The 12,015-nt window shown below is 35.3% G+C and overlaps 2 protein-coding genes across 3 annotated transcripts; one reads left to right on the forward strand and one right to left on the reverse strand.

Annotated features, from left to right (window-relative positions):
* Nucleotides 1-52: 52 nt before the first annotated feature.
* LOC149727682 (uncharacterized) lies at nucleotides 53-6,150 on the forward strand. Of its 2 annotated transcripts, XR_016386041.1 has the most exons (13): nucleotides 53-464; nucleotides 889-982; nucleotides 1,358-1,502; nucleotides 1,841-2,003; nucleotides 2,330-2,416; nucleotides 2,756-2,922; nucleotides 3,135-3,208; nucleotides 3,606-3,824; nucleotides 4,260-4,376; nucleotides 4,783-5,006; nucleotides 5,149-5,221; nucleotides 5,479-5,538; nucleotides 5,899-6,150. XR_016386041.1 is itself a non-coding variant. In XM_089888616.1 (12 exons), exons 1-11 carry the CDS (start codon nucleotides 435-437, stop codon nucleotides 5,209-5,211), a joined length of 1,383 nt encoding a protein of 460 aa, XP_089744742.1. In that variant the 5' UTR covers nucleotides 53-434; the 3' UTR covers nucleotides 5,212-5,221; nucleotides 5,899-6,150. The 2 variants fall into 2 exon arrangements, 1 of the variants encoding a protein (XP_089744742.1); XM_089888616.1 differs by lacking the exon at nucleotides 5,479-5,538.
* A 99-nt stretch (nucleotides 6,151-6,249) lies between these two features.
* Nucleotides 6,250-11,783, reverse strand: LOC149727683 (rhomboid-related protein 2-like). Its single transcript, XM_089888618.1, has 9 exons — nucleotides 11,666-11,783; nucleotides 11,582-11,605; nucleotides 11,285-11,440; nucleotides 10,528-10,716; nucleotides 9,811-9,953; nucleotides 9,130-9,242; nucleotides 7,385-7,485; nucleotides 7,096-7,156; nucleotides 6,250-6,584 (listed from the first exon to the last, which is right to left on the reverse strand). The coding sequence occupies exons 1-9, from the start codon at nucleotides 11,708-11,710 to the stop codon at nucleotides 6,337-6,339; spliced, it is 1,080 nt and encodes a 359-aa protein (XP_089744744.1). The 5' UTR covers nucleotides 11,711-11,783; the 3' UTR covers nucleotides 6,250-6,336.
* Nucleotides 11,784-12,015: the final 232 nt, after the last annotated feature.

Here is a 12,015-nt window from a genome sequence, read left to right on the forward strand (position 1 = left end):
GCCATGACTTACCGTTGCTCATTTGCGTTTTCTATTTTACGCGGTTGAGTTTCAGGGGAGATTTGTGCCGAAGATGGATCATTAACCTCCGGTTTGCATATATGTTAGTAACGTGAATAGTTACTGCATTGTCGTACTCAGGTACTGGGTTCGAATCTCACCTCGATAAAAACATGGTTGTGACATAAAGGAGTAGCCGAGGATGATGTTTTATGTATAAAATAGATTTTGACTCTTAATCAATTAATGGAACGGCAGCGGGCAGAAAACGTCGCGTTCATAATAGATTAACCCCGAGGCTACATTGTTACTCGCGACGATGTAACAAAGGATGTCATCACGTCTTACTGGCTAACCGTTAGAGATGGAATTTTCAGGTTAAAGCGAAAATCACTTTTAGTTGATTTGTTAAACGTTTGGATTTCGGGTTCAACATGTTCAGACAAGCGTGTTTCTTGGTTACGGTGAGCCTTGTTTTTTTATGATAATATTTTATGCAATTAACGTTGTCGTTGTTAGCGCCAACGTGTAAAGATATAGTTTTGCTTGTGTTGCGTCATCAAAACTTTAGCAGTCTTTCTTACTGTCTCGTACAGTACTGTGGGGTAAGACGGGACACTTTTAGCACATTATATCTAATTATCATGATCGTGTTTTAAACAATTAACAACGGTCTATGGGAGCCGTGTAGATGCTGCTTTATAAGTCTTTAAATGCTCTTTGTTTAATACCAAATGGGACGATAAAATGAAAAAGTGACCCATTTTGCCCCAACCTACTGTATAGCTAAAATGTCATATATATAACTTTATTTATATTAATAATATTTTTAAAAATGCGATTAAATTTGAAATGTCGGATTAAAATCACTTTATCATTTCAATTTAGATTTTCTGTGCTGCGTGTTGTATGGCAGGCAAGAACCACAACCACAAAACGCACACAACCTACTCAAACAGAAGTTTATCGAGAATACCTTCCAGTGAGTTGCACACGTATGTTAGAAGCATGTTTTACTTTGAAGATTATTATATAGTAGTGTGGGTGAAGACGGGACACCTTTAGCACATAATTTTCAAATATTCTCATCGTGTTTTAAACAGAGAACAACAGTCTATGGGAGTCGTGGGGATACGGTTTTATGATTCTTTGTTTACTACCAAATGGGATAAGAAATGCAATGAAAAGCCTCATACATACAACTATGAAAATTGCCGGAGGTTATGAATGCGCTTGGAACCAAAACACAGCCTATACAGGCGAATCTTACAATCGTAAACGCCTAACCTAAAATATTCCCCAAAGCACTTTCATGTAGAAACCGTACGGTTTGTTTTTATATGTTTTCACTTCCCAGATCTTTCTGTCACAAGGACATCGTTGGCGTTTGACCACAATCATATTAGGAACATCACAAACAACACTTTTGTTGGATCAAAGCAGTTGACAAGTTTGACAATTGCATTTAACAATCTATCACTTATTGAAGCCAATGCTTTCCGGTAAGTTAACGAAAATTTAGGTACTGTCTTGTTATATATATTTACTTTATCTTGTTTCACTAATAATCATCTATTGATCACATCCTGGTGAATATAATCCAAATCGCATACACCAACGCATAGATAAGCAATAAGCATTGTGAGTGTTGCATAATATCTCCTATGCAAGCAATATTAGGAAAAATCCACATTATTGCATAGGCCACTCCTGTGTTTGTCCATTATTGTAGCACCGCCACACGAGAATAAATAAATACGTGACATTAATTTTATTCCTTCGGGAGCTTCCTAACATAAATATATATAATGTGTTTATATTTCAAATCTGTTATTTGCAGAGGCTTGACGCACCTGTCACGGTTAAATCTGGACTACAATAAAATCACAACGGTTGAAAACTACTTTGTGCCCGATTTGGGCAACCTGACGTATTTAGATTTGGCGGGAAACGATATTCGTATTATTTCACAACACGCGTTAGATCATTTGGTAAAATTGAAGGCAAGTAAGCGCACGTGATGTAGGGCAGTATTTAGTTATAAAAGACTAAATGTGGTCTAAATATGGTGAACATTGGATTAGCAAAACATTTACATACTGTGCCCAACGTATTGAGCAGTGGGTATACCTTATAAGTGTATAATCCTCCCGCTTGGTCGTTATGAAAGACCGAAAAATTAGGGCGTTAGCGTATGTGGTCGCAGCACGATTCTTTACTTGCACAACAATTGTTAAATTCGCTATCCAACATTTGGTTTTCACAATTTTTTTGCATTTTTTTTATATTTTTATTTAACGGGTTATAACAGTAAACTGTTGTCTAACAGGTATTAATTCTTGGTAAAAACAGCATCAGTTCTATTCACAAACACGCCTTCACCAAACTAACAAAGTTACAGATACTTGATCTTCAGGTACGTATGTTAAATATTTAGCATACCAATGTACAACAGCATATCGGTAATTCATTCGCTGGTGACGTTTTCACCAAAGTTAAATTTTGACATGAATACCTAACTTACCCACAAAAATTTACAGTCAAACTTTTTTTTACCAAATTTTTTTTTATACTGATCACCAGCTAACGATTGACTAGACTTAGGACATCAGTGTAATACTTTTAACAGAGCTAGAATTCAAGATTCTAAAACTATAGGTTAAATGACAAAGCAATTTATTATTTTGTGGTTTAAACTTTAAGTGTCTTACAACTACCAGAACTTTGTTTCCAAAAACTTGTGTTTGTTTACCAGAGCAATGAACTGACCGTTCCATCTCAGTATTGGTTCACATTCAGTAAGTTGACAACACTAAATTTTAAAGCAAATAATTGGATTTGCGACTGCCATGTACTTAAATACCAGAGATGGTTAATGAAACAATCAAGGACACATAATAATCTATACGATATTCAATGCCAGTAAGTATTAAATCATTTGTTTCAATTAAACTTGTGTATTAAATAAATAAGAAGAGATGCCAGGAGAAAGTATTAAGTACAAAAGCTTAAAACTTCTATAAATATGGATAGAGGTGTTTCCAGCTACTAATAGATTTTCTAAACCACAGAACACCTGTGTTATAAGTAGGACCGCTGTGATAAAATATTACAACACAATTAATTCTTTTCAGAGAACCACAAAGAGTGTCTGGGCACAAACTATCTACAATCCATTCAAGCGGTTTATCTTGTCCGCCTGCTACTGGTAAGATTATCAGAAGTTATGTTTCACTAAGTTGATCTTTTTAGTGGATAGAAATTCAGTGAAAAGAGTAACTAATATAAGTATTGTAAAAAATGACAAAAAAAGATTTCTTTTCATGTTTTAAATCACATTATAATGTGATTCAACATTGATATGATTAGATATAGCTATAGATGTTTTTATGTAAATTGTTGCCTTTCTGTATGATTTATTAACTAGGATATAGCTTCTTTTGAAGACTCATTTATTTCTGGTAAATATTGATATTAGTTCTGGTGCAGTTTTAGTTAATATAATTTTCAATGGGCCCACTGTATTTGAAGGCATAATTACTTTTATTCTGTATTAGGGCCTAATTTCCTGCAAGCATCATTTAAAACTTTTATTATTAACACAGTGTCAGTACCTCACCATGCACAAACAACAACAACTACACATGCACATCCACATGTGGCTTCAACAACGACAACAACTCATCGAACACACACTTCAACAAAAACACATGCGCATCCACATGTGGCTGCAACAACAACAACAACAGCAACAACAGTTGCAACAACAACCAAATCAACAACTGTAAAACCTCATCATGTAGAAAAACACACATACTCAAAAGGTGCGTAAATAAATTGTTTTAAATTAATAATAAAACTAAAACTAGAAACTTTCTTGATAATGAATATGGTTAGCTGTGATATTTAATATTTATTAATAATGACACATAGGATTCTTAACTTGCAAAATGCAGTCTGTCACTCTTCAAGAGTAAATTAATTAAACAATTATATGGATATATTCATGTTCTCCCAGTAATTGTGTAGATCCTCGGTATATATGCTGCTGTTGTATAATATTTGTCCGGCGTCAAAGTAGTAGTACAGTGGTTATCGCACCTGCCTCTCACCCAGAGAGTCCAAGGCTTGACACTGCTGCCACTGTGGGCCTTTATATGTCCTTTGGCAAGACACTTAACAGCAATTGCCCAAACCCAGTGATGAGTTTAGGATTACTGTTAAATAATTTCTATTTTACCTTTATATTTAACTGTCAGGTTCCTCCATCACTCTACAATGTAGTAGCACAATGTTTCCTGATTCCAACTGGTTTCATAAAAAGAAACAATATACTAAGGGTGTGATTGGCACAAACAACTCTCTCACACTTAAAGGTAAAATAAATATGTCTAGGTGCTGGACCGCTGGTGTGTATATATGTGATATAGTTTAGGTGTTATTGTATACTTATGAAGGAATCTTCTGTGTTCCTAGTAAGTAGGTGGTGTCTACATATCATGTAACTTTACTACATAAAAACACGATGAACATTATAAACGGCAGCTTTAGAATAAGTCAACAATTTGCTATCATGTGAATACAGCCGGCCCAATATCAGTGTTCAACCATATGACACATATTGTGCACAAAAAAGGCCATCAAAGTTTCAAAAAACAGAATAGTTTCTGAAAAATGTCATAGTTACATTGGTGTATTTCTATTAATATACCCTTCCGACTCAAACATATTGATACATTGATATTTAATAATAAAGGTAACATGTCTGTTTTCCAATTTCAGGCTTGACTTCATCCAGCAGTGGTTTGTATTGTTGCAAACGTGATAGTCATAACTTAAGTTGTCACAAACTTGTCATGCAACAGCATAAGGAACATCACACATCACCCGTGGTTTATGTTATTGTTGTATTTTTTGTCCTCCTTGTAGTATTTGGTGCCGGATTTTGTTTTTGGAAACGTATTCGAAAAGCAAGAAGGGAAAGCTATGGGTTGCTTAGTGACCAGGTATGTTTTTAATACAAAATATTTTAATACTGTTTTGACAATAATACTAAGACTGCAAACAATAATTCAGGTATGGAAACTTAATACCTAGTCCCCTAGTTAACTAAATGAAATTGTTCATTTAATTATTCAACTTTTTCAGCATGCGTTTCATCCATCTGTTGATGGATTGTCACATAATAATGACCCAAGAACAGCTTTGTGATGTCATAATGGTAAGTTAATATGTAATGGAAGTTATAAACCTTTGCATTAAAATTAACAAACAAGCTTAGAAACTTCCACTTGTGGGTAATAATAAGTTTCAATATCATAGTTGATATAACATTATTTCTTGACTTCTAATTGTTTATGCTATATTCTGTGCTTAAACAATCAATTCAAATCTAGTAGCATGAAACCTTTTTAAAAAAACAATAACAATTCTTCAATTTCTCTTTTACTAAATCTCTTAAAAACTATTTCGTCTCAGTTTTTCTACCGCACCAGCATGAAGCAGGAGTGTCTTATGATACTTCTAACCAACTCCAAGGTATTGACCCTCTAACAAGCATCTTAACTCAGTGTTTAACCCAGTGGTTCTCAGGGCATTTTTAATGAAAATTTACTAAAAATAAACATTTTGGTCGTGGTAATCTATGGTGCATAGCAATAGTTAAATATATTCTATTTAACATTTTTTCCGTAAAAACAGTATTTAGCAGAGTTGTTTGTAAATTTATTGGCTTTAAATTAACATTCCTGTAACACCTTTACAAAATCTTGATAGTTAAATCTTTAATGTTCGTCGAATCAACTTACCGAGGTTTATCTACTTTGCATAAACATATATGGTTACTGCTTTTATTTAAACTGTTTAATCAGTATCTCTAAATTTATGTCTTCCATTTAGATCTGCCTTCCAGAGTGTTGTAAACAACAAGCTTGGTAGATTTGAACAAGAAATGCAAGACTTTAAACTGTTTTAATACCCACAGCTAAAAGCTAACACTGCTGTGGCCCCATTTGGGTTTTAAACCCCCGCTTAGCCTACTGTAAAATGTTGTACATTTTTTGAACTCTGTGTTTATTGATCACAAAATAACATTGCTACAAAAAAAACATGCGGAAAAGCGGAAACCATAATTAAAAGATTGTTCCTGTAGGTAGTACTGCGTGCAAATAGTTTATCCGACACATCTCTGGTGAAACTTAATCAGTTTTGTATCTAATTCTACAGCAAGCATACTAAGCCAGGGCAGTTAAAATGTTGTAGAATTCATCAACTGTAGAAAATCTCTGAGATTACTAACAGTATTACAATAGATTAAAATTAATTAGATTTCTATGGTCACATGGTGGGGTAGTAGGGCCAGAAAATGTTCCAAAATATTGCAAAGAGCATGAATGCAGAAAACACTCCAACTGCAATCCAGAAAACTATTTTGTCTCGAAGGCTTTTCTTAAAATTATGAAGAACCATTAGTCCCATAGTCAGTCCAGCTATTGCTCCAGCAACATGAGCTACAAAAGATACTTTTGTCCCGCTTGCTGTCGTCTCGAATCTTCTGTAGATTGAATATCCAAAGTCGGCACAAACTGAAAGAACAAGTGAATTAAGGGTAACATTCTGCTCAACGTAAGTTTAATGTTTGTATTATTTTAGTTTTTTGATTCATGAGGGCAGTTATTACTGTAAGGTACTATAGTAACGTTGTGGATATATTGAAGTTCTGGGGTAATAGGCCAACTGTGGTGCACACACCAGGTCACCTCGGTCGGCGCCCTGGTATAGTGGTTAGCGCGCCTGCCTGTAACCCAGAGGTAATGGGTTCAAGGCTTGACGCTGCTACCGTTGTGGGCGTATGTGTCCTTGAGCAAGACACTTAACGGCAATTGCTCCAACCCAGTGGTCACTAATGGGTTGTCTAAATTATCAGCCATACATAAAAAAAAATAATCACCCACAAAGTAACATACATGGTAACTCTAAGGTGTTAAACCCGTGTGATAACGACTGTTGTTTTCCGGCCACGCGAGGATAAAGTAAGTTACATTCATTCACCTAACATGTATAGACATAGGCCACATAAAAAAAGAGTGAACTTACGAATAAAGACGACAAATATTGTTCGTAGAAGACTTGAGAGTTTATGCATTACATCTCCATTCTATAAACAAGATGTAGTTTGTGTTACAATGCAATAACGATTTAATGTTTAAACAATATATGCGGATCAGTCAAGCTGTCAGTTTAACAAAGTAAATTACTACAAAAAGGGAAGAATCATAAAGTGTTTACTTATTTACTGTTGGAAATTTAGACTACTTTTCACAATTTACAGGTGGCTTTAAGATGCAGGACATTTTAAAACTAGTTTAAAAAAAGAAATATTTACCAATACAACATTTGCTAGTTGTGCAGTAAATAATGAATAAACACCCCCGCTAGCGCCAACTAATGGTGTGTAAGGGTCAAATATAGAACTTGCCAGCGAACCTGGAAATAAAGTGAAAGAAAAGTCAGTGGACTATTTGGAGATGTGTGTACAAGTTTGCCCATGTCCTGTAATTGAATTTTATTTGAATACCATGTAAAAAAAAGTTGTTACATTTAGTTTTTTGTTGTAATTGAATTGAACAGTTCGGACTTTTTATGGTTTCAATCTAATATATTTCTGTTTGGTTATTTTAATTGTTTCCCCCTAAAAAAAGAACCATACTGTACAGCAGAGTATTATACACCCTAGTTAAACATTGGTAGTTAAACATTCGTGCAGCAGAATATATTTTCTGTCAACTTTATTTACATATTATATGACAACCATCATTTCTATGCCAAGATAAAGAGACAAATATACCGTTAATGTGGGACTTGCAAGGTCAGGATGTACACAGATTGTTCACCTTTGTGACGTTTAAATAGATTGTTTACCGCACCGGAGGCGTAAGAATTGTCGCTCAACCGAAACGTTCGGAAAGCTTTATGTCATTTCCGTGTTTGTGACATCATTTTTCGTTTTTATTAAACTCATTGTTGGCAATTGATAAAAAAATACTAGAATAACGATTATTTTAAATGTTGTTTAAACCCTTCCTAGAGTAACGTCTTTCGCCGTATGCATTGCAACATTATTATCTCATTAGAACATATGCCGTGATAACATTCCCATGGGACGTACATATCATTGCTTCGTTGTTACTATCATTATATGCACGTATAAGTGCCAGGGTGTGTTCTCTATTTAAACCATGTTTAATTTAACATGTTGCCCACAAGCTCTAGCCAATTATTCTCGGTTTAAAGAGCACCGTAGCTCGCTTAAACACGCACTGTAATTGGAAAACGGAACGATTAAAACCTTAGTAAATACGTGTTTTCTGACCTGTGAATCGGCTATAAATAAGACGTTTCATAAGAAAATATTTATCTTTTTTCGACCCATTTTTTCCACGTTTAACAGCACAATCTTTAGAAATCCAACTAATACCGTTGTGGCAAGCACTTAATGCAGTTTTAGCGAAGTTTTAACAATTAATTTCTTTTGAAAAATAACTTGTAACTACTATTGTAAGCAGTTAGCAATGAGACAGATAATTATATGAAATACAAGGCTATGCGGTCCGTGATAGATGTGCAGTGTTGGCATGGGCAGGATCTACTAAAGATATCTTTAAAGCTACCTGGTAAGCCACGGCTTGGGATCTAATTTCGTTGAACAACTTTACGCCATTCGGTCACGTTACTGCGTATCGCTAGTAAAATCGTCCTATAATGATTTCATATTTCGACAGTGTACATTGTCATACTATACGAGACTGCCAAACATTTAACAATAAGTTGATATAATACTGTAGGGTAAAATGGGATGTCGTTGGCACATGATCTCCCATAGTCCCAGAACGTGTTTAAACAACTAAAATTAATATCGCTCTTTTAGAATCGTCAGGCGGCAGTTGTATAATTTAGTAAATATTTTTTACAGCCAAATGAGGGAGAGCATAGTCCATCTTACCCCAACACAGTATATTAGCATGACCTTTACATAACACAATTTGTCAATATAAAGTTGTCCGTCTACGAAAGTTATCCCAACTTGCCCCATATCTCATTTTACCCCAACTTATTATATTCATTACTCACCCCCAATCACCCCAGTAAGGTAGATTGCCCCCACTCTCAGGCCCCCATGTACCATTTCAAGGGGGATACCAAGTAATAGCTGGATCAATAAATTGAAGAGAATGTGTTCGAGTCTGAAAACGGTTTGTTTGTTAGGCCATTGTGACGTAATAATAACCAACGCCCTAAGAGCGTTTATTCGAGAAAGGTATTGTGAGTTAATTAATCATTAATTCGCTTTGACGTTTCATAGCGCGTGAATCTTGACGTTTGTTTTTTAACCTTCATTGCGCCTCCGTACCATTGCCTACGTACTGAGTAGGCCATGTTCTTATTAGTTTAACTTTAAAAGAACAAATAATAAAATGCGTCTACTCGCGATGTTGTTTGAAGTTGAAGTTAATTTGTTTGTTCTTTTAAATCACGTTAACACCCCAGTAACACGAACGAACAAATACACATTCAACGTTGTTTAACACAGCAGGGGATATATACCTGTTTGTTGATTTATATAAAGATACTTCAGTTCAGGTTAAAACCAAGGTAAGTTTGGCTTGTAAAAGAACATAACAGCATCGTTTACTATTCAGTGTCTAAGTTTACGGCAACGTAGCTTGCAGTAACGTACGAAAACACGGGTATAGTTAGGCACATATTACCGTATCTATCTATAAACATACTAACGCTATGTATTCCACCTACCCCGCATGTAGTAACATGTAAGTTAAAAATCTCCAAACTTCTTGTCGTTTCCTCGGATCGAATATCAGGGGACTGTTCAATAATTCGGGGTGATACGTCATCCATTCGCCCAGTGTGACGCCATAGTAGATATACACTGCTAACTGAAACAAACAAGAATACGTTCTTACGTCATAATACGACGATCTTGTTCGCGTATATTCTCGTATAACAAAATGTCATAAACAGCGTTATATTATGACAACACATCAGCATTATTTAAACCATTGTTATGTCAGCAACTAAGATGCCTCTTCAGCGCTTTGTTATGTAACAATAACGCAAGTTGTTCAAAACAGAATAATTTCACCATTGGTCGTGGCATGGGTTGTGGCTTAGTGGTAAGGTGCTTGTAAACGAAGGATACGAAGTTCGATGCTTGATACCGATACTGAAAAGCGTATATTCTTTGGGCAAGACATATAACAGACATTCTTCGACCCAATGGTTACCAATGGTTGTCTGAATTGTCAGACATACAGAAAACAATCACTCACAACGTTGCACAAGTGGTAACCTGTAAGCGGGCACTGTCATTGCCCTGCCTCGGGAGGATAAATATGTAACATTCATTCATTTCAGTCCTAAAAAGTGTTGAGCTTATCGTAATGGGTCAATTCTGGTTTAAATCGGTTCTCAAGAGCCCATCATATAAAAAATAGGTTACTTTCCCCTTACCTCTATAACGCTGATCAATATCATAAATAAAGGCGGCGGCAAGCAAGTGTATTTCTTGTAATATAATTCCTTGTCGTGTTGGTTAGTCAGCACCATGTCACCAGCAAACTTCACTCCACGTTTAAATGTAGTGAGGTCGGATGCTGCCACCCCTGTGGCCTTGGCAACCACCTCGACGTCTTCATTTTCCTACGTATGTATGACGTCAAATGATTACGTCATAGACACAAGTTTATACAGCAGTTGGGATAAAATAATGAATTATTGTATAGTTAAGTTTTCGAAATCGCGCAAGTTGTATAATGATGGGACGTCATAAGTAAATTGATACAAGATTGTTAGCATCACGTAATTGAATCCACAATTATAATAAGTTTTCTCCTATTTTTTAAGCACGATAAGCCAGTCAATGAACCAATTCTAGAATAACATTAGAATCCATTGTTTGTGTATAGTTGCAACATTCCAATTGTTACATCACAATAAAGAATTGTTTGGTTGACGGGATTTGCATACAATCTTCGGTTACTTTTCGGTAATTATGTCGTAATCCGTGTCCAGCGAAGCGTTACGATCTTATTTACGGTTCTTGCACAAAAAGCCCAGAAATACAACGCGTGGGTGGGAGTAGGAGCTCCCAGATAAAAATAGCTTCGATGGTTGGATTTATTTTACCGCATAACTTATACAGTTTTATCCATAATGTAAACGACAACGAAATTGGTAAATAGATTGATGACGACATAATTAAGCTTACCAGTCTTAACAACTCCTGCTTTGTGATGTAACCATCTTTATTCTTATCCGCATAATTAAGAAGTTTTCTTATTGTCGCCTCCGATAACGATTTACGATATTCTTCAACAATGTCTTCGAATTTCGAAACAGGGATTTCCCCCGTTGGACCCACGTACTAGAATAGTTAATTATTTTGTAACAATGGAATATTTACTTTATTGAACAAAAAACATAATAGCGATTGTCACAATCGTTTTAACATATTCTACAATAAAAAAGTTGTTTGTGGCGTAACAGTAGTTATGACGTCACTTACCTGGTCGAAGATCCATGATATATCCTGCGAAAAAATAACTTTTATTAATGGGTTGTTTTTATACGTCACAATGACGTCACATACCTTCTGTTCGCCGTGCAGATTCATTTCGACGTCATCAGTCGCCATGGCTACGTAACAGTTTATTAAGTATTACAAAACAATTTATTCTGAAATATAAAGTTCAACGTTTATTCGTTTTCTCTATATTACAAACCCGTTGTTTGAACTATATAGTACTGCGGGGTAATATGGGATACTTTTAGCACATAATATCCCATAATTCCTAATCGTGTTTTAATATTCAACAACGCTTCTTTAGAATCTGAAGCTACGGTTATATAATTCTTTAAATGTTCTGCGTTTATCACCAAATGAAAGAAGAATAAAAAATGTAGTATCTTGCTCCGACCGACCAATTGTATTTATACCTC

The sequence above is a fragment of the Ciona robusta genome, chromosome 11 (genome assembly GCF_009617815.1).
Source record: "Ciona robusta chromosome 11, ASM961781v2".
NCBI classification, from domain to species: domain Eukaryota; kingdom Metazoa; phylum Chordata; class Ascidiacea; order Phlebobranchia; family Cionidae; genus Ciona; species Ciona robusta.